Source organism: Salvelinus fontinalis, chromosome 42 (assembly GCF_029448725.1).
Source record: "Salvelinus fontinalis isolate EN_2023a chromosome 42, ASM2944872v1, whole genome shotgun sequence".
Lineage (NCBI taxonomy): Eukaryota > Metazoa > Chordata > Actinopteri > Salmoniformes > Salmonidae > Salvelinus > Salvelinus fontinalis.
The window spans coordinates 23,424,306-23,447,155 of record NC_074706.1 but is presented as its reverse complement, the minus strand read 5'-3'; the positions used below and the strand labels follow the sequence as shown (position 1 = coordinate 23,447,155).

The 22,850-nt window shown below is 42.1% G+C and overlaps 2 protein-coding genes across 4 annotated transcripts in view; both read left to right on the top strand.

The window, feature by feature from the left end:
• LOC129841198 (zinc finger protein 79-like) overlaps positions 1 to 22,850 on the top strand; it is a 70,210-nt gene that overhangs the window by 27,758 nt on the left and 19,602 nt on the right. The window lies entirely within an intron of this gene.
• On the top strand, positions 11,371 to 22,635 carry LOC129841204 (B-cell lymphoma 6 protein-like). Of its 2 annotated transcripts, XM_055909368.1 has the most exons (4): positions 11,371 to 11,844; positions 12,270 to 12,400; positions 20,944 to 21,009; positions 21,190 to 22,635. In XM_055909368.1, exons 1-4 carry the CDS (start codon positions 11,601 to 11,603, stop codon positions 22,270 to 22,272), a joined length of 1,524 nt encoding a protein of 507 aa, XP_055765343.1. In that variant the 5' UTR covers positions 11,371 to 11,600; the 3' UTR covers positions 22,273 to 22,635. The 2 variants fall into 2 exon arrangements, with proteins under 2 accessions (XP_055765343.1, XP_055765344.1); XM_055909369.1 differs by lacking the exon at positions 20,944 to 21,009.

Sequence of the window (22,850 nt, the reverse complement as noted above, 5' to 3'; positions counted from 1 at the left end):
AAGGACATCTCATTGGATGCCACAGGAGTTTGGGAAATCAGTGGGACACAATACATGCAGAGATGACCAACCAATCACTGTTGATGAGGGGAGTGAAACCTCAACCCAGCAAGTTATCGTGATAGAGGTTAGTGTAATAGTGTTGCATAAAATATGACAGTTACTTTGTAAATCAAATGTGGACAGTTTTTTCAGAAAGGCTCCCCTCAGCTATTCATTTGTTTACATGTGCATCCTTATCTATCTGCCATAGGGGAGTTTGTGAGACTTCATCAAATCAAATGTTATTGGTGACGTACACGTGTTCAGCAGATGGTATTGCGGGTGTAGCGAAATGCTTGTGTTTCTAGCTCCAACAGTGCAGTAATATCTAACAATTTCACAACATATAAACAATACACCCAAGTCTAAGTAAAGGAATGGAATTAAGAATATATAAATCTCATGGACGAGCAATGTCAGAGGGGCATAGACTAAGATACAGTAGAATAGAATACAGTATATACAGTTGAAGTCGGAAGTTTACATACATCTTAGCCAAATACATTTAAACTCAGTTTTTCACAATTCCTGACATTTAATCCTAGTAAAAATTTCCTGTCTTAGGTCAGTTAGGATCACCACTTTATTTTAAGAATGTGAAATGTCAGAATAATAGTAGAGAGTGATTTATTTCAGATTTTATTTCTTTCATCACATTCCCAGTGGGTCAGAAGTTTACATACACTCAATTAGTATTTGGTAGCATTGCCTTTAAATTGTTTAACTTGTGTCAAACATTTCGGGTAGCCTTCCACAATCTTCCCACAATAAGTTGGGTGAATTTTGGCCCATTCCTCCTGACAAAGCTGGTGTAACTGAGTCAGGTTTGTAGGCCTCCTTGCTCGTAAACGCTTTTTTAGTTCTGCCCACAATTTTCTATAGAATTGAGGTCAGGGCTTTGTGATGGCCACTCCAATACCCTGACTTTGTTGTCCTAAAGCCATTATGCCACAACATTGGAAGTATGCTTGGGGTCATTGTCCATTTGGAAGACCCATTTCTGACCAGGCTTTAACTTCCTTACTGATGTCTTGAGATGTTGCTTCAATATATCCACAAAATTTTCCTACCTCATGATGCCATCTATTTTGTGAAGTGCACCAGTCCCTCCTACAGCAAAGCACCCCCACAACATGATGCTGCCACACCCGTGCTTCACGGATGGGATGGTGTTCTTCGGCTTGCTAGTCTCCCAATTTTTCCTCCAAACGTAACAATGGTCATTATAGCCAAACAGTTCTATTTTCGTTTCATCAGACCAGAGGACATTTCTACAAAAAGTACAATCTTTGTCCCCATGTGCAGTTGCAAACCGTAGTCTGCCTTTTTTATGGCGGTTTTGGAACAGTGGCTTCTTCCTTGCTGAGCGGCCTTTCAGGTTATGTCGATATAGGACTCGTTTTACTGTGGATATAGATACATTTGTACCCGTTTCCTCCAGCATCTTCACAAGGTCCTTGGCTGTTGTTCTGGGATTGATTTGCACTTTTCGCACCAAAGTACGTTCATCTCTAGGAGACAGAACACATCTCCTTCCTGAGCGGTATGACGGCTGCCTGGTCCCATGGTGTTTATACTTGCGTACTATTATTTGTACAGATGAACGTGGTACCTTCAGGCATTTGGAAATTGCTCCCAAGGATGAACCAGACTTGTGGAGGTTTTTTTCTGAGGTCTTGGCTGTTTTCTTTTTATTTTCCCATGATGTCAAGCAAAGAGCCACTGAGTTTGAAGATAGGCCTTGAAATACATCCACAGGTACACCTCCAATTGACTCAAATTATGTCAATTAGCCAATCAGAAACTTATAAAGCCATGACATATCATTTTCTGGAATTTTCCAAGCTGTTTAAAGGCACAGTCAACTTAGGTTATGTAAACTTCTTACCCACTGGAATTGTGATACAGTGAATTATAAGTGAAATAATCTGTCTGTAAACAATTGTTGGAAAAATGAATTGTGTCATGCACAATGTAGATGTCCTAACCGACTTGCTAAACTATAGTTTCTTAACAAGAAATTTGTGGAGTGGTTGAAAAACGAGTTTAATGACTCCAACCTAAGTGTATGTAAACTTCCGTTTTCAACTGTAAATATGTAAACATTATTAAAGTGGCCAGTGATTTCAAGTCTATGTAAAGAGGCAGCAGCCTCTAATGTACTAGTGATAGCTGTTTAACAGTCTGATGGCCTTGAGATAGAACCTGTTTTTCAGTCTCTCGGTTCGAGCTTTGATTCACCTGTACTGACCTCGCCTTCTGGATGATAGCGGGGTGAACAGGCAATGGCTTGGGTGGTTGTTGTCCTTGATGATCTTTTTGGCTTCCTGTGACATTGGGTGCTGTAGGTGTCCTGGAGGGCAGGTAGTTTGCCCCCGGTGACGCGTCTGGCAGACCGTACTATCCTCTGTACAGCCCTGTGGTTGCGGACGGTGCAGTTGCCGTACCAGGCGGTGATACAGCCCGACAGGATGTTCTCAATTGTGCATCTGTAAAAGTTTGTGAGGGTTTTAGGTGCCAAGACAAATTTCTTCAGCCTCCTGAGGTTGAAGAGGTGCTGTTGCGCCGCCTTCACCACACTGTCTGTGTGGGTGAACCATTTCAGTTTTTCAGTGGTGTGTACGCCGAGGAACTTGAAGCTTTCCACCTCCACTGCGGTCCTGTCAATGTGGATAGGGGGGTACTCCTTCTGCTATTTTCTTTAGTCCACGATCATCTCTTTTGTTTTCTTGATGTTGAGTGAGAGGTTATTTTCCTGGCACCACACTCCCAGAGCCCTCACCTCCCTGTAGGCTGTCTCGTCATTGTTGGTAATCAAGTCTACTACTGTTGTATCGTCGGCAAACTTGATGATTGAGTTGGAGGTGTGCGTGGCCACGCAGTCATGTGTGAACAGGGAATACAGGAGGGGGCTGAGCACACACCCTTGTGGGGCCCCAGTGTTGAGGATCAGCGAAGTGGAGGTGTTGTTTCGTACCTTCACCACCTGGGGACGGCCTGTCAGGAAGTCCAGGACCCAGTTGCACAGGGCGGTGTTCAGACCCAGGGCCTCGAGCTTAATGATGAGCTTGGAGGGTACTATGGTGTTGAATGCTGAGCTATAGTCAAGGAACAGCATTCTTACATAGGTATTCGTCTTGTCCAGATGGGATAGGGCAGTGCCAGTGCGATGGCGATTGCATCGTCTGTGGATCTATTGGGGCGGTTAGCAAATTGAAGTGGGTCTAGGGTGACAGGTAAGGTAGAGGTGATATAATCCTTGACTAGTCTCTCAAAGCACTTCATGATGACAGTAGTGAGCGCCACAGGGCGATAGTCATTTAGTTCAGTTAACTTTGCTTTCTTGGGTACAGGAACAATTTTGGCCATCTTGAAGCATGTTGGGACAGCAGACTGGGATAGGGAGAAATCAAATATGTCCGTTAACACACCAGCCAGCTGGTCTGCGCATGCGGCTAGAGATGCCATCTGGGCCGGCAGCCTTGTGAGGGTTAACACGCTTAAATGTCTTACTTATGTCGGCCACAGAGAAGGAGAGCCCACAATTTATTATTTACAATGACGGCCTACTCCGGCCAAACCCGGACGACGCTGGGACAATTGTGCGCTGCCCTATGGGACTCCCAATCACGGCCGAATGTGATTCAGCCTGGATTCGAACCAGGTACTATAGTGACGCCTTTTGCATTGAGATGCAGTGCCTTAGACTGCTGCGCCACTCGGCAGCCCAAATCCCTGCTGCTTGTTGCAATTTCCATCGGCTTTACGAGCTGTGCTGGCTGGAATTGTGTGGAGTACCAGCGTTAGCCTACGTTGCTACCATAATGCCGCCCAAAGTTAAAGAAGGTTGGAGTAGTGGAGAGGACAGTGTTTAACTATGACACGTACGTGATCTTTTACATCAACAAAAACACGTCTACAAGAAATTGCAGCAACAGGAAAATAGCTTCGAGACCCTTGTCCAAATATTGGTGGACTCAACTAACAAAGGGACGATCTGACCAGAGAGGTCCAAGACCTTAAGAACAGTTTGCAGTTCTCCATGGAGAGGTGGATGTACTGAAAGAGGCTTGCAACAAACTGTAAATCACCACAAGATGACATTGCTGTCTGTGAATCATTACAGATGACTGGGAAAACAGGCTATCTAGAAGGTGTCAAACATAAGGCCAACGCAAATATTTGGGTTGTCAATTCATTTTTGCCCGCTTCCATACCGCCCGCGATGCGCTGCACTACAAGTCCCAGCAAGCACTGCCGATGTGCTGCACGCCAAACATCAGTGGATTCCCACAGACACACCCCTTTTCCCAGATCCACACACAGACCCACATACGAGCCAGCCAGTGCACTGTATCATATCACTAATGGTATCTACCAGACCGAAAATTTAAACATGTTGTAGGCTTAACAATGAATAACCAAAAAACGAAACTATTTTATTTAACTCATTAAACCCCTTTTTTAGGCACCAAACTACTTCTATATACTGTAGACTTCCATTCATTTATTAAACTGGTACCAGTGTACTTTCAGACGAGGCTTCTGAGTGTCCTAGAGCAAAACAAACGACACATACAGTGCCAGTCAGAAGTTTGGACACACCTACTCATTCCAGGGTTTATCTTTGTTTTTGCTATTTTCTACATTGTAGAGTGGTGGTGGTGACATCAAAGCTGTGAAGTGGCACATATGGAATCATGTAGTAACCAAAGAACAGAACAAGAACAGTTCAAATAAGCAAATAGAAACGACAGTCCATCATTACTTTAAGACATGAAGGGTCAGTCAATATGGAACATTTCAAGAACTTTGAAAGTTTCTTAAAGTGCAGTCGCAAAAACCATCAAGTGCTATGATGAAACTGGTTCTCATGAGGACCACCACAGGAAATAAAGACCCAGAGTTACCTCTGCTGCAGAGGATAAGTTCATTAGAGTTACCAGCCTCAGAAATTGCAGCCCAAATAAATGTTTCACAGAGTTCAAGTAACAGACACATCTCAACATCAACTGTTCAGAGGAGACTGCGTGAATCAGGCCTTCATGGTCGAATTAATGCAAAGAAACCACTACTAAAAGACACCAATAAGAGACTTGCTTTGGCCAAGAAACACGAGCAATGGACATTGGGCTCCCGAGTGGCGCAGCGGTCTAAGGCACTGCATCTCAGTGCAAGAGGTGTCAATACAGTCCCTGGTTCGATTCCAGGCTGTATCACATCCGGCCGTGATTTGGGAGTTCCATAGGGCGGTGCACAATTGGCCCAGCGTCGTCCGAGTTTGGCCGTCATTGTAAATAAGAATTTGTTCCTCACTGACTTGCGTAGTTAAATAAAGTTTCAATTAAAAAATATATATATTTATATATAATAATACATTTAAATATCAAGGATATGGAAAGATTCTGTGTGGTGGAATGGTCTAAGACCCCTCCCATTTTTTTCTCCAATCTCATAAAACACTTAAAGGGCTGTCATTATCCTCGCAAGAGGAGGGTGCTGGAGTATTGAAAACAGGTGTAACTATATAGATATGATTTATTTTATTTTTTTACTAGTTAAAAAAAATCTCTAACCAATTCTGTTAGTATACAAGAATATTATTCTCCAAATTTTTTGAGCATACAATATTTTTTATTTCTTTCTTTAACTACGCAAGTCAGTTAAGAACAAATCATTATTTACAATGATGGCCTACCAAAAGGCCTCCTGCGGGGACAGGGGCCTGGGATTCAAAATAAAAAATAAATACAATATAAATATAGGACAAAACACACATCACAACAAGAGAGACAACACTACATAAAGAGGGACCTAAGAGGACAACATAGCAAGGCAGCAACACACGACAACACAGCATGGTAGCAATACCAACAACATGGTAGCAGTAACAATAACAACAACATGGTAGCAGTACAAAACATGGTACAAACATTATTGGGCACAGACAACATCACAAAGGGCAAGAAGGCAGAGACAACAATACATCACACAAAGCAGCCCCAACTGTCAGTAAGTGTCCATGATTGAGTCTTTGAGTGAAGAGATTGAGTTAAAACTGTCCAGTTTGAGTGTTTGTTGCAGCTCGTTCCAGTCACTAGCTGCAACGAACTGAAAAGGGATTTTATTTTTATTTATTTCACCTTTATTTAACCAGGTAGGCAAATTGAGAACACGTTCTCATTTACAATTGCGACCTGGCCAAGATAAAGCAAAGCAGTTCGACACATACAACAACACATAGTTACACATGGAGTAGAACAAACATACAGTCAATAATACAGTGAAAAATAAGTCTATATACAATGTGAGCAAGTGAGGTGCGATAAGGGAGGTGAAGGCAAACAAAATATATATAAAAAAAAAAAAGGCCATGGTGGCGAAGTAAATACAATATAGCAAGTAAAAAAAACACTGGAATGGTTGGTTTGCAGTGGAAGAAAGTGCAAAGTAGAGATAGAAATAATGGGGTGCAAAGGAGCCAAAATAAATAAATGAATACAGTAGGTAAAGAGGTAGTTGTTTGGGCTAAATTATAGATGGGCTATGTACAGGTGCAGTAATCTATGAGCTGCTCTGACAGCTGGTGCTTAAAGCTAGTGAGGGAGATAAGTGTTTCCAGTTTCAGAGATTTTTGTAGTTCGTTCCAGTCATTGGCACCAGAGAACTGGAAGGAGAGGCGGCCAAAGGAAGAATTGGTTTTGGGGGTGACCAGAGAGATATACCTGCTGGAGCGCGTGCTACAGGTAGGTGCTGCTATGGTGACCAGCGAGCTGAGATAAGGGGGAACTTTACCTAGCAGGGTCTTGTAGATGACCTGGAGCCAGTGGGTTTGGCGACGAGTATGAAGCGAGGGCCAGCCAACGAGAGTGTACAGGTCGCAGTGGTAAGTAGTGTAAGGGGCTTTGGTGACAAAACGGATGGCACTGTGATAGACTGCATCCAGTTTATTGAGTAGGGTATTGGAGGCTATTTTGTAAATGACATCACCGAAGTCGAGGATTGGTAGGATGGTCAGTTTTACAAGGGTATGTTTGGCAGCATGAGTGAAGGATGCTTTGTTGCGGAATAGGAAGCCAATTCTAGATTTAACTTTGGATTGGAGATGTTTGATGTGAGTCTGGAAGGAGAGTTTACAGTCTAACCAGACACCTAGGTATTTGTAGTTGTCCACATATTCTAAGTCAAAGCCGTCTAGAGTAGTGATGTTGGACAGGCGGGCAGGTGCAGGCAGTGATCGGTTGAAGAGCATGCATTTAGTTTTACTTGTATTTAAGAGCAATTGGAGGCCACGGAAGTAGAGTTGTATGGCATTGAAGCTCGCCTGTGTGTGCTTTGGAGACCTTTAACAGAATGTGACTGGCAGAACGGGTGTTCTATGTGGAGGATGAGGGCTGCAGTAGATATCTCAGAAAGGGGGGGTGAGGCCTAAGACAGTTTTATAAATAAGCATCAACCAGTGGGTCTTGCGACGGTTATACAGAGATGACCAGTTTACAGAGGAGTATAGAGTGCAGTGATGAGTCCTATAAGGAGCATTGGTTACAAATCTGATGGCCGAATGGTAAAGAACATCTAGCCGCTCGAGAGCACCCTTACCTGCCAATCTATAAATTATGTCTCAGTAATATAGCATGGGTAGGATGGTTCTCTGAATCAGGGTTAGTTTGGCAGCTGGGGTGAAAGAGGAGCGATTACGATAGAGGAAACCAAGTCTAGATTTAACTTTAGCCTGCAGCTTTGATAGGTGCTGAGAGAAGGACAGTGCACCGTCTAGCCATACTCCGAAGTCCTTGTATGAGGTGACTACCTCAAGCTCTAAACCCTCAGAGGTAGTAATCACACCTGTGAGAAGAGGGGCATTCTTCTTATCAAACCACATTACCTTTGTTTTGGAGGTGTTCAGAATAAGGTTAAGGGTAGAGAAAGCTTGTTGGACAAAGAAAGCTTTGTTGTAGAGCATTTAACACAAAATCCGGGGAGGGGCCAGCTGAGTATAAGACTGTATCATCCGCATATAAATGGATGAGAGAGCTTCCTACTGCCTGAGCTATGTTGTTGATGTAAATTGAGAAGAGCGTGGGGCCTACGATCGAGCCTTGGGGTACTCCCTTGGTGACATGCGGTGGCTGAGACAGCAGATTTTCTGACTTTATACACTGCACTCTTTGAGAGAGGTAGTTAGCAAACCAGGTCAAAGACCCCTCAGAGACACCAATACTCCTTAGCCGGCCCACAAAAATTGAATGGTCTACCGTATCAAAAGATTTGGCCAAGTCATAGAAAAATAGCAGCACAATATTGCTTAGAATCAAGGGCAATGGTGACATCATTGAGGACCTTTAAGGTTGCAGTGACACATCCGTAACCTGAGCGGAAACCAGATTGCATACCCGAGAGAATACTGTAGACATCAAGAAAGCCAGTCAGTTGATTATTGACAAGTTTTTCTAACACTTTTGATAAACAGGGCAAAATAGAAATAGGCCTATAACAGTTAGGATCTGCTTGATCTCCATAAAGGACAAACTGTGGCTGCCTTCCAAGCAATGGGAACCTCCCCAGAAAGGAGACAGGTTAAAAAGGTTGGAGATATGCTTGGCGATGATAGGGGCAGCAACCTTAAAGAAGAAATGGTCTAAACCATCTGACCCAGATGTTTTTTTGGGGTCAAGTTTAAGGAGCTCCTTTAGCACCTCGGACTCAGTGACTGCCTGCAGGAAGAAACTTTGTAGCGGGACATGGGAAAAAGAGGGAGAAGCATCGGGGATATCCGCATTAGAAGGGATGGGAGATGAGGGAATGTTGGATAGGGAAGGAGGCATGGCTGAGTCAAATAGGAATCCTGACTTAATGATGTGGTGATTAAAAGCTCAGCCATGTGCTTCTTGTCAGTAACAACCACATCAACATTAAGGGACATAGGCAGCTGTGAGGAGGAGGGTTTGTTCTCCAGGTCTTTAACCGTTTTCCAGAACTTCTTGGGATTAGACCCACAAAGAACTGCTCCTTAAAGTAACGAACTTTGGCCTCCGAAAAGCCTGAGTGCACTTATTTTTAATTTGCCTGAACAATAGCCAGTCAGCCTGAGTATGCGTGTGCCAAGCCTTTCGCCAAATGGAATTCTTGAGGTGGAGTAACTCTGCAAGATCACAGTCGAACTAGGGGCTGAACCTGTTTTTAATATTACTTTTCTTTATGGGGGGTGTGTTTGTTAACAATACCACTGAAAATATCAAAAAAGAAGGTTGAAGCATCTTCAACAGAGGGGATCAAGCTGATTCTATACCATTTTAGAGGCCAGTTCATGAAGGAAGGCTTGCTCATTAAAGTTTTTTAGCAAGTGTCTATGACGAATCAGGACAGGTCGTTTCAAACACAGGCTGTAAAACAGAGATCACTAAGGTCATTACAGAAAACACCAGACTGATACCTATCAGGATTATTTGTGAGGATAACATTGAGGAGCGTAGCTTTTTCTGGGTGTTTGGAGTCACACCTTGTGGGATTGGTAATAATCTGAGAAAGATTTAGGGAGTCCCATTGCTTTAGGACTTGGTCAGGTGGTTTAAGCATGTCCCAGTTTAGGTCACCTAGCAGGAAAAATGCAGACTTAGTGTAAGGGGCCAGGAGAGAGCTTAGGGCAGGTAGGGTACAGGCCGGTGCTGATGGAGGACGATAGCACCCAGCAACAGTCAACCAAGAGCTATTTGAAAGTTGAATGCTTAAAACCAGCAAATCAAATTGTTTGGGGACAGACTTGGTGGAGAGAACCGAGCACTGAAGGTGATCGTTGGTAAAGATTGCCACTCCCCCACCTTTGGAAGATCTGTCTTGCCGCAAAAGGTTATAACCAGAAAGGTTAACATCAGTATTCAAAACACTCTTCCTTAACCACGTCTATGTACCAGTCAAAAGGTTGGACACATCTACTTATTCCAGCGTTTTTCTTTATTTTTTACTATTTTCTACATTGTAGAATAATAGTGAAGAGATCAAAACTATGAAATAACACATAAGGTAGTCACCTGGGGGGGTATGATATTGTGCGTCTAACTTTCACAAATCATTATTCACGATTTCTTCAGGATTATCTACATTAATGTATTAGTGTTTAGAAACATATTCCATTCACAATAAGTTCTAAACAGTTCATCCGATATGGATGAAAATACCCTCAAATTAAAGCTGACAGTCTGCACAAAGGAAAACACCCCAAAACGATATTTTGATATTCAGAAAGTATTCAGACCACTTCACTTTTTCCACATTGTGTTACTGTACAACCTTATTCTAAAATTGAGAAAAATATATATTTCATCCATCTACACACAATACCCCATTGGGGGCAAGAAATTTGAATTATTTCACTGTCAAGAAAAGGGTGCCATTGAAAGGAGTGATTACTGGGGTAGCTGTAAATGTAAAATTTGACCAACTGAATTGGAAGATTCCCGGTGTTTGTGATGCTCGTTTTTTTGGTGCGATGCAGACAGTGTGGCGAGAGTAGTGAAACAGAAGAGTCATTATCTGTTCTTTTGAGTTTTGATGAGTCTTTGCCCGACAAAGTGATGTTAGAATATAAGTTATCCTGTAGGCGCTTCTGTGCCAAATGCATTACGTTGTTACAGGTGTCAAGCTTATGGGCATGTGGCAGCAGTGTGTAGGAGGGAAGTTCGTACAGTAGGTATGAGACGTGTGCAGAAGGGCATGAGACAAAGGAATGTATAGCATTGGGGAAAGTAGTGGTATGTGTTAATTGTAGGGATGCCCATGGGGCTGGGGATCAGAAATGTCCCGTGCGAGAGAGGCAGGTTGAGATTTCCAGGGTTAGAGTAGTGCAGAAGTTGTCATATGCTGAGGCAGTGAAGAAAGTAGAGGAAGATGGGTCAAGGGGGAGGGATCCTGAGCAGAGTGATGTGAGTAGTAGATATGTACCAGTACAGAGGGATAGGCCAACAAGTGATGTTTCAGTAAGATTAGATTTTTAGCAATGGTTATCAACTGTACTGCAGGGATGGAACTTAAGTCGCAGAAAATTGAGGTTGTGGTGGCAGCTGCAGAGGTAGTTGTGCATGCAAGACTTGACATCAGAAGAGTTACAGGGTGTGTTAAGTGGTGGTGTCCCATCCTTTCGGGTTGTTGGCCGGAGGTAGGACTAAATAGATTTAAATAGTGGAGTAGGGTGGTGTTAATATTTTTGTGAGTGTAGTGTTAGGGTATTCTTTTCTTTTTTAAGCAAAGTATAAGGGAATTGTACTCCAGTCTGGTAGGTGGCGGTAAATCAACATATTGGATGCCAACCGCCGTTAAACCTCATCGAAGAAGAAATAAAAGCGGGTACGCTTTTAATTTAGGCAAGCTTTGCTCTACGACGCCAACCTATAACGTTTCTCTTCACTGTAAACGGAAGTGAACAATGACTAAGAACAATTTCCACGTTAGCGTTTATTATTTTAACTACACAGCATCACATACTTACGCCATGTAGTCTTTATTTCGCGTTGGAGTTAGGACTTGGTTGATAGACGTTATATAGGTAACGCAAACTGCTAACAATGGCTAACTGTATGGTTTTTCACACTCAAATAGCCTCCATCATGGAGGTGCTAGCGAATGCAGCAGTAGCAGAGATTTGTAAACTCGTAGACGACGACTATGCAGTGTTTCGTTTGGAAATTTCTGAAAGCCAGAAACAAAACAGGGCATTGCGGAGGAAATTACAGTTTCAGGAACTGAAGGTGGCACGAGAGCGCGTCCTCGCCAGTAGTGTCAAGATCCTCGACCGAGGAATGACAAGAGGTATGACTGACAAGAGGTACTTTTCGCAGAAGGCGGAGACTGCGCGGCCTGTCGCCGTTCACATATGCTGTAGCTCAACGCCCGTTCCCCTCTGTGTTCAGATGTGTTACCCAGAATTCGGTCTTGGTCAGATTTAGGATAGTATGCAATATTTCCGCTGAATACTTAACTATCTTGCGCAAAGACACTGTCATATTCAAACCAGATTCTTGATTCACTCCATTTCCTATTTACTCAATGAAAACAATGTGATGCATGGAACATAACACATCAATGAATAGATAGTATATCAATAACTTATGAGAAGTGTTACCTTATATCCTTGCCAATTCTAGACCGTGTTTAAACTGTCACTAGTGGGAATATACTGTTGAGCATTGACGGTAGCTAATCTAACCACCTCTTCTCCCCAATCACTCTCTCAGGTGGCAGACATCTCACTGGAGGCCACAGGAGCTTTGTGAAGTCTGTGGGACACAATACATGGAGAGATGACCAACCAATCATTGTTGATGAGGGGAGTGGAACCTCAACCCAGCACGTTATCATGATAGAGGTTAGTGTAATAGTGTTGCATAAAAAATCACAGTCACCCGTTTGTTTCAGAAAGGCTCCCCTCAGCTATTCACTTCAGCTATCTGCCTTAGGGGAACTTGAGAGACTTCCCTACAACATTATCCAATACGCCATGGTTCCTCGTTTTGTAGGTTAAGAATTTGCTTGAAATTTATATAGATATATATATTAAAATGTATGTGTTTCCAAGGTAATGTACTTACCATATGCCGTTTTTCAACGTATCTGACGACCAAGAAGAAGCATAAAGCCTAAACGTTAATCATTAAATGTTTAGCGTTTTTTTTTAGTACTGGCTGGCAATGTTCAGTAAAAACGGTCCAGCGTAATCTAATATAAAGCATATCAAACGGATTGTAATTTAAAGGTTTTTATCGTCCTGTGAGTCCAACTTGAGCAGGCACGCTAACAAGGCTGCTGAGTTGTAGTTCAAATTAAACTTTATTAATTTATTTCTTGAGTGTTGAATATTTAGATAAAAGGCATCTAAATACACAAATACGAATATAATTGTACCTTCAGAAAGTATTCACACCACATTTTGTGATGTTACAGCCTGAATTGAAAATGTATTAAATTACATTTTTGTGTCACTGATCTCCACACAATACCCCATAATGTCAAAGTGGAATTTTGTTTGTAGAACATTTTAGAAATGAACACAAAATTAAAAGCTGAAATGTATTGAGTCATGTTTTCAACCCCTTATCAAGAGTACAAATTTGCTTAACAATTCGCATAATATGTTGCATGGACTTATTCTGTGTTCAATAATAGAGGTTAACATGATTTTTGAATAACTAGCCCATTTCTATACCCCACATATACAATTATCTTTAAGGTCCCTCTATCGAACAGTGAATTTCAAGCAGATATTCAACCACAAAGACCAGGTAGGTTTTTCCATTCCTCGCAAAGAAGGGCACCTTTGAGCATGGTTTAGTAATTAATTAGGCTATAGATGGTGTATCAATACACCCAGTCACTACAAAGATACAGGCGTCCCTCCTAACTCAGTTGCCGGAGAGGAATGAAACTGATCAGGGATTTCACCATCAGGCCAATGGTGATTTTAAAACAGTTACAAAGTGTAATGGCTGTGATAGGAGAAATCTGGGGATGGATCAACAACATTGTAGTTAGTCCACAATACTAATGTAAATGGCTGAGTGAAAAGAAGAAAGCCTATACAGAATACAAATATAACAAAACATGCATCCTGTTTGCATTAAGGCACTTGGGAAAATATTCAGACCCCTTGACTTTTTACACATTTTGTTAGGTTACAGCCTTATTCTAAAATTGATTAAATTGTCCCCCCCCCCCCCCCCTCAGTCTACACACAATACCCCATAATGACAAAGCAAAAACAGAATTTCAGCAATGTTTGCTAATTTATAACATTTTAACTGATGTAAATGTGATAAGTATTCAGACCCTTTACTCAGTACTTTGTTGAAGCACCTTTGGCAGTGATGACAGCCTTGAGTCTTGGGTATGACGCTACAAGCTTGGCACACCTGTATTTGAGGAGTTTCTCCCATTCTTCTCTGGAGATCCTCTCAAGCTCTGTCAGGTTGGATGGGGAGCGTTGCTGCACAGCTATTTTCAGGTCTCCAGAGATATTCGTTCGGGTTCTGGCTGGGCCACTCAAGGACATTGAGACTTGTCCCGAAGCCACTCCTGTGTTGTCTTGGCTGTGTGCTTAGGGTCGTTGTCCTGTTGGTATGTGAACCTTCGCCCCAGTCTGAGGTCCTGAGCACTCTGGAGCAGGTTTTCATCAAGGATCTCTCTCTACTTTGCTCCGTTCATCTTTTCCTAGATCCTGACTAGTGTCCCAGTCCCTGTCGCTGAAGAGTGGCTTCCGTCTGACCACTCTACCATAAAGGCCTGATTGGTGGAGGGCTGCAGAAATGGTTGTCCTTCTGGAAGGTTCTCCCATCTCCACAGAGGAACTCTAGAGCTCTGTCAGATGAACCATCGGGTTCTTGGTCACCTCACTGACCAAGGCCCTTCTCCTCCAATTGCTCAGTTTGGCCCGGACGGCCAGCTCTAGGAAGAGTCTTGATGCTTCCAAACTTCTTAGATTTAAGAATGGTTGGGCCACTGTGGGGACCTTCAATGCTGCAGAAATGTTTTGGTACTCTTCCCGAGATCTGTGCCTCGACACAATCCTGTCTCAGAGCTCTACGGACAATTCCTTCAACCTCATTGCTTTGGTTTTGCTCTGACATGCACTGTCAACTGTGGGACCTTAAATAGACAGGTGTGTGCCTTTCCAAATCATGTCCAATCAATTGAATTTACTACAGGTGCACTCCAATCAAGTTGTAGAAACATCTCAAGGATGATCAATGGAAACAGGATGCACCTGAACTCATTTTCGAGTCTCAAAGCAAAGCGTCTGAATACTTATGAAAATAAGGCATTTATTAAAACCTGTTTTCACTTTGTCATTATGGGGTATTGTGTGTAGATTGATGAGGGGAAATTATTTTTTTTAAACAGGCTATAATGTAACAAAATGTGGAAAAAGTCAAGGGGCTATATACTTTCTGAAGGCTCTGTAAATCTGCAAAAAATGTGGCAAGAAATGAAAGCTTTGTAGTCAGGACATAAAGTTATGTTTGGGGCAAACACTACACATCACTGAGTGCCGTTCTTCATATTTTCAAGCATGGTTGTGGCTGCATCATGTTATGGGTATGCTTGTCATCGGCAAAGACAAGGGAGTTTTTAGGATAAAAGGTAACGGTATAGAGCTAAGCACAGGCAAAATCCTAGTGAAAAACCTGGTTCAGTCTGCTTTCCAGCAGACAATGGGAGACAAATTCAGCAGGACAATAACCTAAAACACAAGGCCAAATATGCATTGCAAGATGACCTTGAATGTTCCTAAGTGGCCTAGTTACTGTTTTGACTTAAATTGTCTTGAAAATCTATTGCAAGACTTGAAAATGGCTGTCTAGCAATGATCAACAACCAACTTGACAGCTTGAAGAATTTAAAAAAGAATAATGTGCAAATATTGTACAATCAATCCAGTTGTGCAAAGCTCTAGTAGACTTACCCAGAAAGACTCACAGCTGTAACCGCTGACAAAGGTGACTCTAACATGTATTGTGTCATGGGTGTGAATACTTATGTATATGAGATATTTCTGCATTTCATTTTCAAAAAATTTGCTAACATTTCGAAAAATATGTTTTCACTTTGTCATTATGCTGTATTGTGTATACAGTGGCTTGCGGAAGTATTCACCTCCCTTGGCATTTCTCCTATTTGGTTGCCTTACAACCTGGAATTAAAGTGGATTTTTGGGGGGTTTGTATTAGAGGTCGACCGATTATGATTTTTCACCGCCGATAACGATTATTGGAGGACCCAATACCGATTAATCGGTCAATTTTTTTAAATGTATTTGTAATAATGACAATTATAACAATACTGAATGAACACTTATTTTAACTTAATATAATACATCAATAAAATCAATTTAGCGTCAAATAAATAATGAAACATGTTCAATTTGGTTTAAATAATGCAAAAACAAAGTGTTGGAGAAGAAAGTAAAAGTGCAATACAGTGGGCCAAAAAAGTATTTAGTCAGCCACCAATTGTGCAAGTTCTCCCACTTAAAAAGATGAGGCCTGTAATTTTCATCATAGGTACACTTCAACTATGCCAGACCTAATGAGAAAGAAAAATCCAGAAAATCACATTGTAGGATTTTTTATGAATTTATTTGCAAATTATGGTGGGGAAAAGTATTTGGTCAATAACAAAAGTTTATCTCAATACTTTGTTATATACCCTTTGTTGGCAATGACAGATGTCAAACGTTTTCTGTAAGTCTTCACAAGGTTTTCGCACACTGTTGCTGGTATTTTGGCCCATTCCTCCATGCAGATCTCCTCTAGAGCAGTGATGTTTTGGGGCTGTTGCTGGGCAACACGGACTTTCAACTCCCTCCAAAGATTTTCTATCGAGTTGAGATCTGGAGACTGGCTAGGCCACTCCAGGACCTTGAAATGCTTCTTACAAAGCATTTCGTAATGCTTGTTTGGGATCATCGTCATGCTGAAAGACGCAGCCACGTTTCATCTTCAATGCCCTTGCTGATGGAAGGAGGTTTTCACTCAACCCTCACGATACATGGCCCCATTCATTCTGTCCTTTACACGGATCAGTCGTCCTGGTCCCTTTGCAGAAAAACAGCCCCAAAGCATGATGTTTCCACCCCCATGCTTCACAGTAGGTATGGTGTTCTTTGGATGCAAATCAGCATTCTTTGTCCTCCAAACACGACGAGTTGAGTTTTTACCAAAAAGTAATATTTTGGTTTCATTTGACCATATGACATTCTCCCAATCTTCTTCTGGATCATCCAAATGCTCTCTAGCAAACTTCAGACGGACCTGGACATGTACTGGCTTAAGCAGGGGGACACGTCTGGCACTGCAGGATTTGAGTCCCTGGCGGCGTAGTGTGTTACTGATGGTAGGCTTTGTTACTTTGGTCCCAGCTTTCTGCAGGTCATTCACTAGGTCCCCCCGTGTGGTTCTGGGATTTTTGCTCACCGTTCTTGTGATCATTTTGACCCCACGGGGTGAGATCTTGCGTGGAGCTCCAGATCGAGGGAGATTATCAGTGGTCTTGTATGTCTTCCATTTCCTAATAATTGCTCCCACAGTTGATTTCTTCAAACCAAGCTGCTTACCTATTGCAGATTCAGTCTTCCCAGCGTGGTGCAGGTCTACAATTTTGTTTCTGGTGTCCTTTGACAGCTCTTTGGTCTTGGCCATGGTGGAGTTTGGAGTGTGACTGTTTGAGGTTGTGGACAGGTGTCTTTTATACTGATAACAAGTTCAAACAGGTGCCATTAATACAGGTAACGAGTGGAGGACAGAGGAGCCTCTTAAAGAAGAAGTTACAGGTCTGTGAGAGCCAGAAATCTTGCTTGTTTGTAGGTGACCAAATACTTATTTTCCACCATAATTTGAAAATAAATTCATTAAAAATCCTACAATGTGATTTTCTGGATTTTTTTTTCTCATTTTGTCTGTCATAGTTGAAGTGTACCTATGATGAAAATTACAGGCCTCTCTCGTCTTTTTAAGTGGGAGAACTTGCACAATTGGTGGCTGACTAAATACATTTTTGCCCCACTGTATGTGCCATGTAAGAAAGCTAACGTTTAAGTTCCTCGCTCAGAACATGAGAACATATGAAAGCTGGTGGTTCCTTTTAACATGAGTCTTCAATATTCCCAGGTAAGAAGTTGTAGTTATTATAGGAATTATAGGACTATTTCTCTCTATACCATTTGTATTTCATATACCTTTGACTATTTGTTGTTCTTATAGGCACTTTAGTATTGCCAGTGTAACAGTATAGCTTCCATCCCTCTCCTCACCGCTACCTGGGCTCGAACCAGGAACATACTGACAACAGCCACCCTCGAAGCACCGTTACCCATGCAGAGCAAGGGGAACAACTACTCCAAGTCTCAGAGCGAGTGACGTTTGAAACGCTATTAGCGCGCACCCCACTAACTAGCTAGCCATTTCACATTGGTTACACCAGCCTAATCTCGGGAGTTGATAGGCTTGAAGTCATAAACAGCGCAATGCTTGAAGCATTGCGAAGAGCTGCTGGCAAAACACACGAAAGTGCTGTTTGAATGAATGCTTACTAGCGTGCTCGTGCCTACCATCGCTCAGTCAGACTGCTCTATCAAATCATAGACTTAATTATAACATAATAACACACAGACATACGAGCCTTAGGTCATTAATATGGTCGAATCCGGAAACTATCATCTCGAAAAATAAAACGTTTATTCTTTCAGTGAAATACGGAACCATTCCGTATTTTATCTAACGGGTGGCATCCATAAGTCTAAATATTCCTGTTACATTGCACAACCTTCAATGTTATGTCATAATTACGTAGAATTCTGGCAAATTAGTTCGAAACGAGCCAGGTGGCTCAAACTGTTGCATATACTCTGACTCTGCGTGCAATGAACGCAAGAGAAGTGACACAATTTCACCTGGTTAATATTACCTGCTAACCTGGATTTAGCTAAATATGCAGGTTTAAAAAATATATACTTCTGTGTATTGATTTTAAGAAAGGCATTAATATTTATGGTTAGGTACACGTTGGAGCAACGACAGTCCTTTTCCGCGAATGCGCACCGCATCGATTATATGCAATGCAGGACACGCTAGCTAAACTAGTAATATCATCAACCATGTGTAGTTATAACTAGTGATTATGATTGATTGATTGTTTTTTATAAGATAAGTTTATTGCTAGCTAGCAACTTCCCTTGGCTTCTTACTGCATTCACGTAACAGGTGGGCTCCTCATGAGGCAGGTGGTTAGAGCGTTGGACTAGTTAACTGTAAGGTTGCAAGATTGAATCACTGAGCTGACAAGGTAAAAATCTGTCGTTCTGCCCCTGAACAAGGCAGTTAACCCACCGTTCCTAGGCCGTCATTGAAAATAAGAATGTGTTCTTAACTGACTTGCCTAGTTAAAAAAAGGTGTAAAAAATAAAAATAAAATCTGCAAAATCGGTGTCCAAAATTACCGATTTCCGATTGTTATGAAAACTTGAAATCGGCCCTAATTAAATCGGTCGACCTCTAGTTTTTATCATTTGATTTACACAACATGCCTACCACTTTGAAGATGCAAAATAGTTTTTATTGTGAAACAAATAAAGAAATTAGACAAACAAAACTTGAGCGTGCATTACTATTCACCTCCCAAAGTCAATACTTTGTGGAGCCACCTCTTGCAGCTGCAAGTCTCTTGGGGTATGTCTCTATAAGCTTGGCAGATCTAGCCACTGGGATCTTTGCCCATTCTTCAAGGAAAAACTGCTCCAGCTTCTTGAAGTTTGCTGTACACCAGCGGAACCCATCCATCTTTAAGTCATACCACAGATTCTCAATTGGATTGAGGTCTGGGTTTGACTACGCCATTCCAAGACATTTAAATGTTTCCCCTTAAACCACTCGAGTGTTGCTTTAGCAGTATGCTTAGGGTCATTGTCCTGCTGGAAGGTGAACCTCTGTCCCAGTCTCAAATCTCTGGAAGACTGAAACAGGTTTCCCTCAAGCATTTCCTTGTATTTAGCGCCATCCATCATTTCTTCAAATCTGACCAGTTTCCCAGTCTCTGCCGATGGAAAAACATGGGATGGTGTTCTCGGGGTGATGAGAGGTGTTGGGTTTGTGCCAGACATGGTGTTTTCCTTGATGGCCAAAAAGCTCAATTTCTGTCTCATCTGACCAGAGTACCTTCTTCCATATGTTTGGGGAGTCTCCCACATGCCTTTTGGCGAACACCAAACATGTTTGCTTATTTTTTTCTTTAAGCAATGGCTTTTTCTGGCCACTCTTCCGTAAAGCCCAGCTCTGTGGAGTGTACGGCTTAAAGTGGTCCTGTGGACAGATACTCCAATCTTCGCTGTGGAGCTTTGCAGCGTCTTAAGGGTTATCTTTGGTCTCTTTGTCACGTTCCTGACCTTATTTCCTTTATTTTGTCTTTGTTTAGTATGGTCAGGACGTGAGCTGGGTGGGCATTCTATGTTATGTGTTTCTATGTTGGGTTCAATGTATTAGCCTGATATGGTTCTCAATTAGGGGCAGGTGTTTTACGTTTCCTCTGATTGAGAACCATATTAAGGTAGGCTGTTCTCACAGTTTGTTTGTGGGTGATTGTTGCCGTGTCTGTTGCACCACACGGTACTGTTTCGTTCTTTCCTGTTTGTGCGTTCATTGTTTTATGTTCTCAAGTTCAGGTCTGTTAACGTCGTTTTGTTGTTTTGTATTTATCAAGTGTGCTTCGTGTTCGTTTTTTCGTTAAATAAATCTTTATGTCTTCATACCTCTCTGCATATTGGTCCGATCCTTGCTCCTCCTCAGACGAGGAGGAGAACGAGCGTTACACTCTTTGTTGCCTCTCTGATTAATGCCCTCCTTGCCTGGTCTGTGAGTTTTGGTGGGCGGCACTCTCTTGGCAGGTTTGTTGTGGTGCCATATTCTTTCCATTTTTTAATTATGAATTTAATGGCGCTCCTTGGGATGTTCAGTTTAAGATATTTTTTTATAACCCAACCTTGATCTGTACTTCTCCACAACTTTGTCCCTGACCTGTTTGGAGAGCTCCTTGGTCTTCATGGTGCCGCTTGCTTGGTGGTGCCCCTTGCTTCGTGGTGTTGCAGACTTTCAGAACAGCTGTATATATACTGAAATCATGTGACACTTAGATTGCACACAGGTGGACTTTATTTAACTAATTATGTGACTTCTGAAGGTAATTGGTTGCACCAGATCTTATTTAGGGGCTTCATAGCAAAGGGGGTGAATACATATGCACGCACCACTTTTCAGTTTGTTTTATTTTTTTGAAACAAGTTATTTTTTACATTTCACTTCACTAATTTGGACTATTTTGTGTATGTCCATTACATGAAATCCAAATAAAAATCTATTTAAATTACAGCTTGTAATGCAACAAAATAAGAGCAACGCCAAGGGGGATGAATCCTTTTCAAGGCACTGTAGATGGGTGAGAAAACAATCAATTTAATACATTTTGAATTCAGGCTGTAACACAACAAAATGTGGAATAAGTCCAGGGGTATAAATACTTTCTGACGGCACTGTATATCTTATTTTTTCACCACGTTTCTATGAATTTGATGATATAAACGTGAAGCCTATTATAAACACGTACTTCTTGTGTCAGTCTGCAGAGGCTGCAGGTCCTGGGGTCAAGCAGGAGAGGTCTGAAGGAGAGGAGGACCCACGGCACAGCAGAGACATCCAGACTGTATCAGCGACTGGAGTGGCGCCCCCTGTAGCCACGGAGGACCCCACCACCATTCCAGCGCAACCCAAGACCCAATGCAGCATCACGGAGGTCAGTGGAACGCCGAACGCCGCCCTCAAGTCAGAGACAGACACCGAGACTTTAACGGGGCTGGGGCAACTTGGCTGTCCTCCTGCTCCCCGCTCAGAGAATTTACTTTACGGTAGCCCGAGGACGGTTCTATCCCATCAGGACTCAGGTGACTCGTTACAGACTGGCAATGATCCGTCCTCTTCATACGCTACAGAGACAGAGATGATACCTGATGACATGCCTGTGGGCTTAGATACACAGACTAATCCTACGAGAGGGGAAATGAACCGGTACAGTAGTAGTGTATACTCTGAAGGGTGCCTAGAAAAGAAAGGAGAGGATATAGTGGTAGATGCGGTGACTGTGAAAGTGGAGGGTGATGCACTGACATGGAATGTGGACGAGACTCACTTAAGAGAAGGACACTCACTAGGCAACACCAGTGACTTCTTAGACTACAGGGAAAGTTTAGAGACAAATCTAAATGTCGTGACCCACTCCCCTTTACTCACTTTCAGGGATCGCGACCCAGAGTCCACGTCGATGAAACCTTCAGATTCACACGGTCGCATCCTTTTCGATCAGGTATTGAACTCAAACAAAAGGATTAGAGCTAAGGCTCAGGGAGGGGGAGCCACAACAGGCAATAGTAAAGAGAAACGGTTCCTCTGCATGTTCTGTAACAAAGGCTTCAGCTGCCCCCAGAAGGTGGAGATTCACCAGAGGGTCCACACAGGGGAGAAACCCTTCAGTTGTACCCAGTGTCACATGCGCTTTGCCCAGGCTTGCACCCTGAAGAGGCACCAAATGGTCCACACGGGGGAGAAACCCTTCAGCTGTACCCAGTGTCACATGCGCTTCGCCCAGGCTGGTAACCTGAAGATGCACCTGAAGGTCCACACGGGAGAAAGGTCTTCTGACATTTAAATAAAATCCTGCATTAAAGACAACGATGAATTGTCATTGTTGTCAGCATAAAATATCCACAGATGCATTTGGAATACTGAGTAACAGATTTCAGTGTTGAATATTCCTGGGTAGAATATTTCATCCAGATGTGTGATATATAAGCCTAAAAAGTCTGTTACATATTGTGTTTATACTGTGTAAGCTATATGATGGTCACAAATGCCTATTTCATTACTTCCATTCAACTTAATTTTTTCTACAAGAAAATGAATTACATTTATCAAATTCATGCAGATTTTTTGTTGAGACATGTATGTGTGGTTTTCACATGGTGTATCTAACACTTGTTTCTGTTTAATAAACACAAAATGGGACTTTTCATTCTAAGACTTTCATTGAGACTCTTTTTAGTATACATCACATCTCACCCTATTCTGCATAAACACAACGTTTTATAACCAATATATACTTACTAAATATACATAAGACTTGCCTCATAAAATGAAGTAAAATGTTAATGTTTCAAACAATTAAGTATGTTTTCAAAATGCATAATGCCTCCAGCTCACACTGCAAGTGGTGTGTGATGCACTGAA

Bases quoted from the DNA above. Each gene is read 5' to 3' on its own strand.
- LOC129841204 (XM_055909368.1), top strand. From the start codon at position 11,601: ATGGCTAACTGTATGGTTTTTCACACTCAAATAGCCTCCATCATGGAG. The intron at 12,401-20,943 runs GTTAGTGTAATA...TTTAAATTACAG, and splicing joins AGCACGTTATCATGATAGAG to CTTGTAATGCAACAAAATAA. The intron at 21,010-21,189 runs GTGAGAAAACAA...TTCTTGTGTCAG, and splicing joins TTTCAAGGCACTGTAGATGG to TCTGCAGAGGCTGCAGGTCC.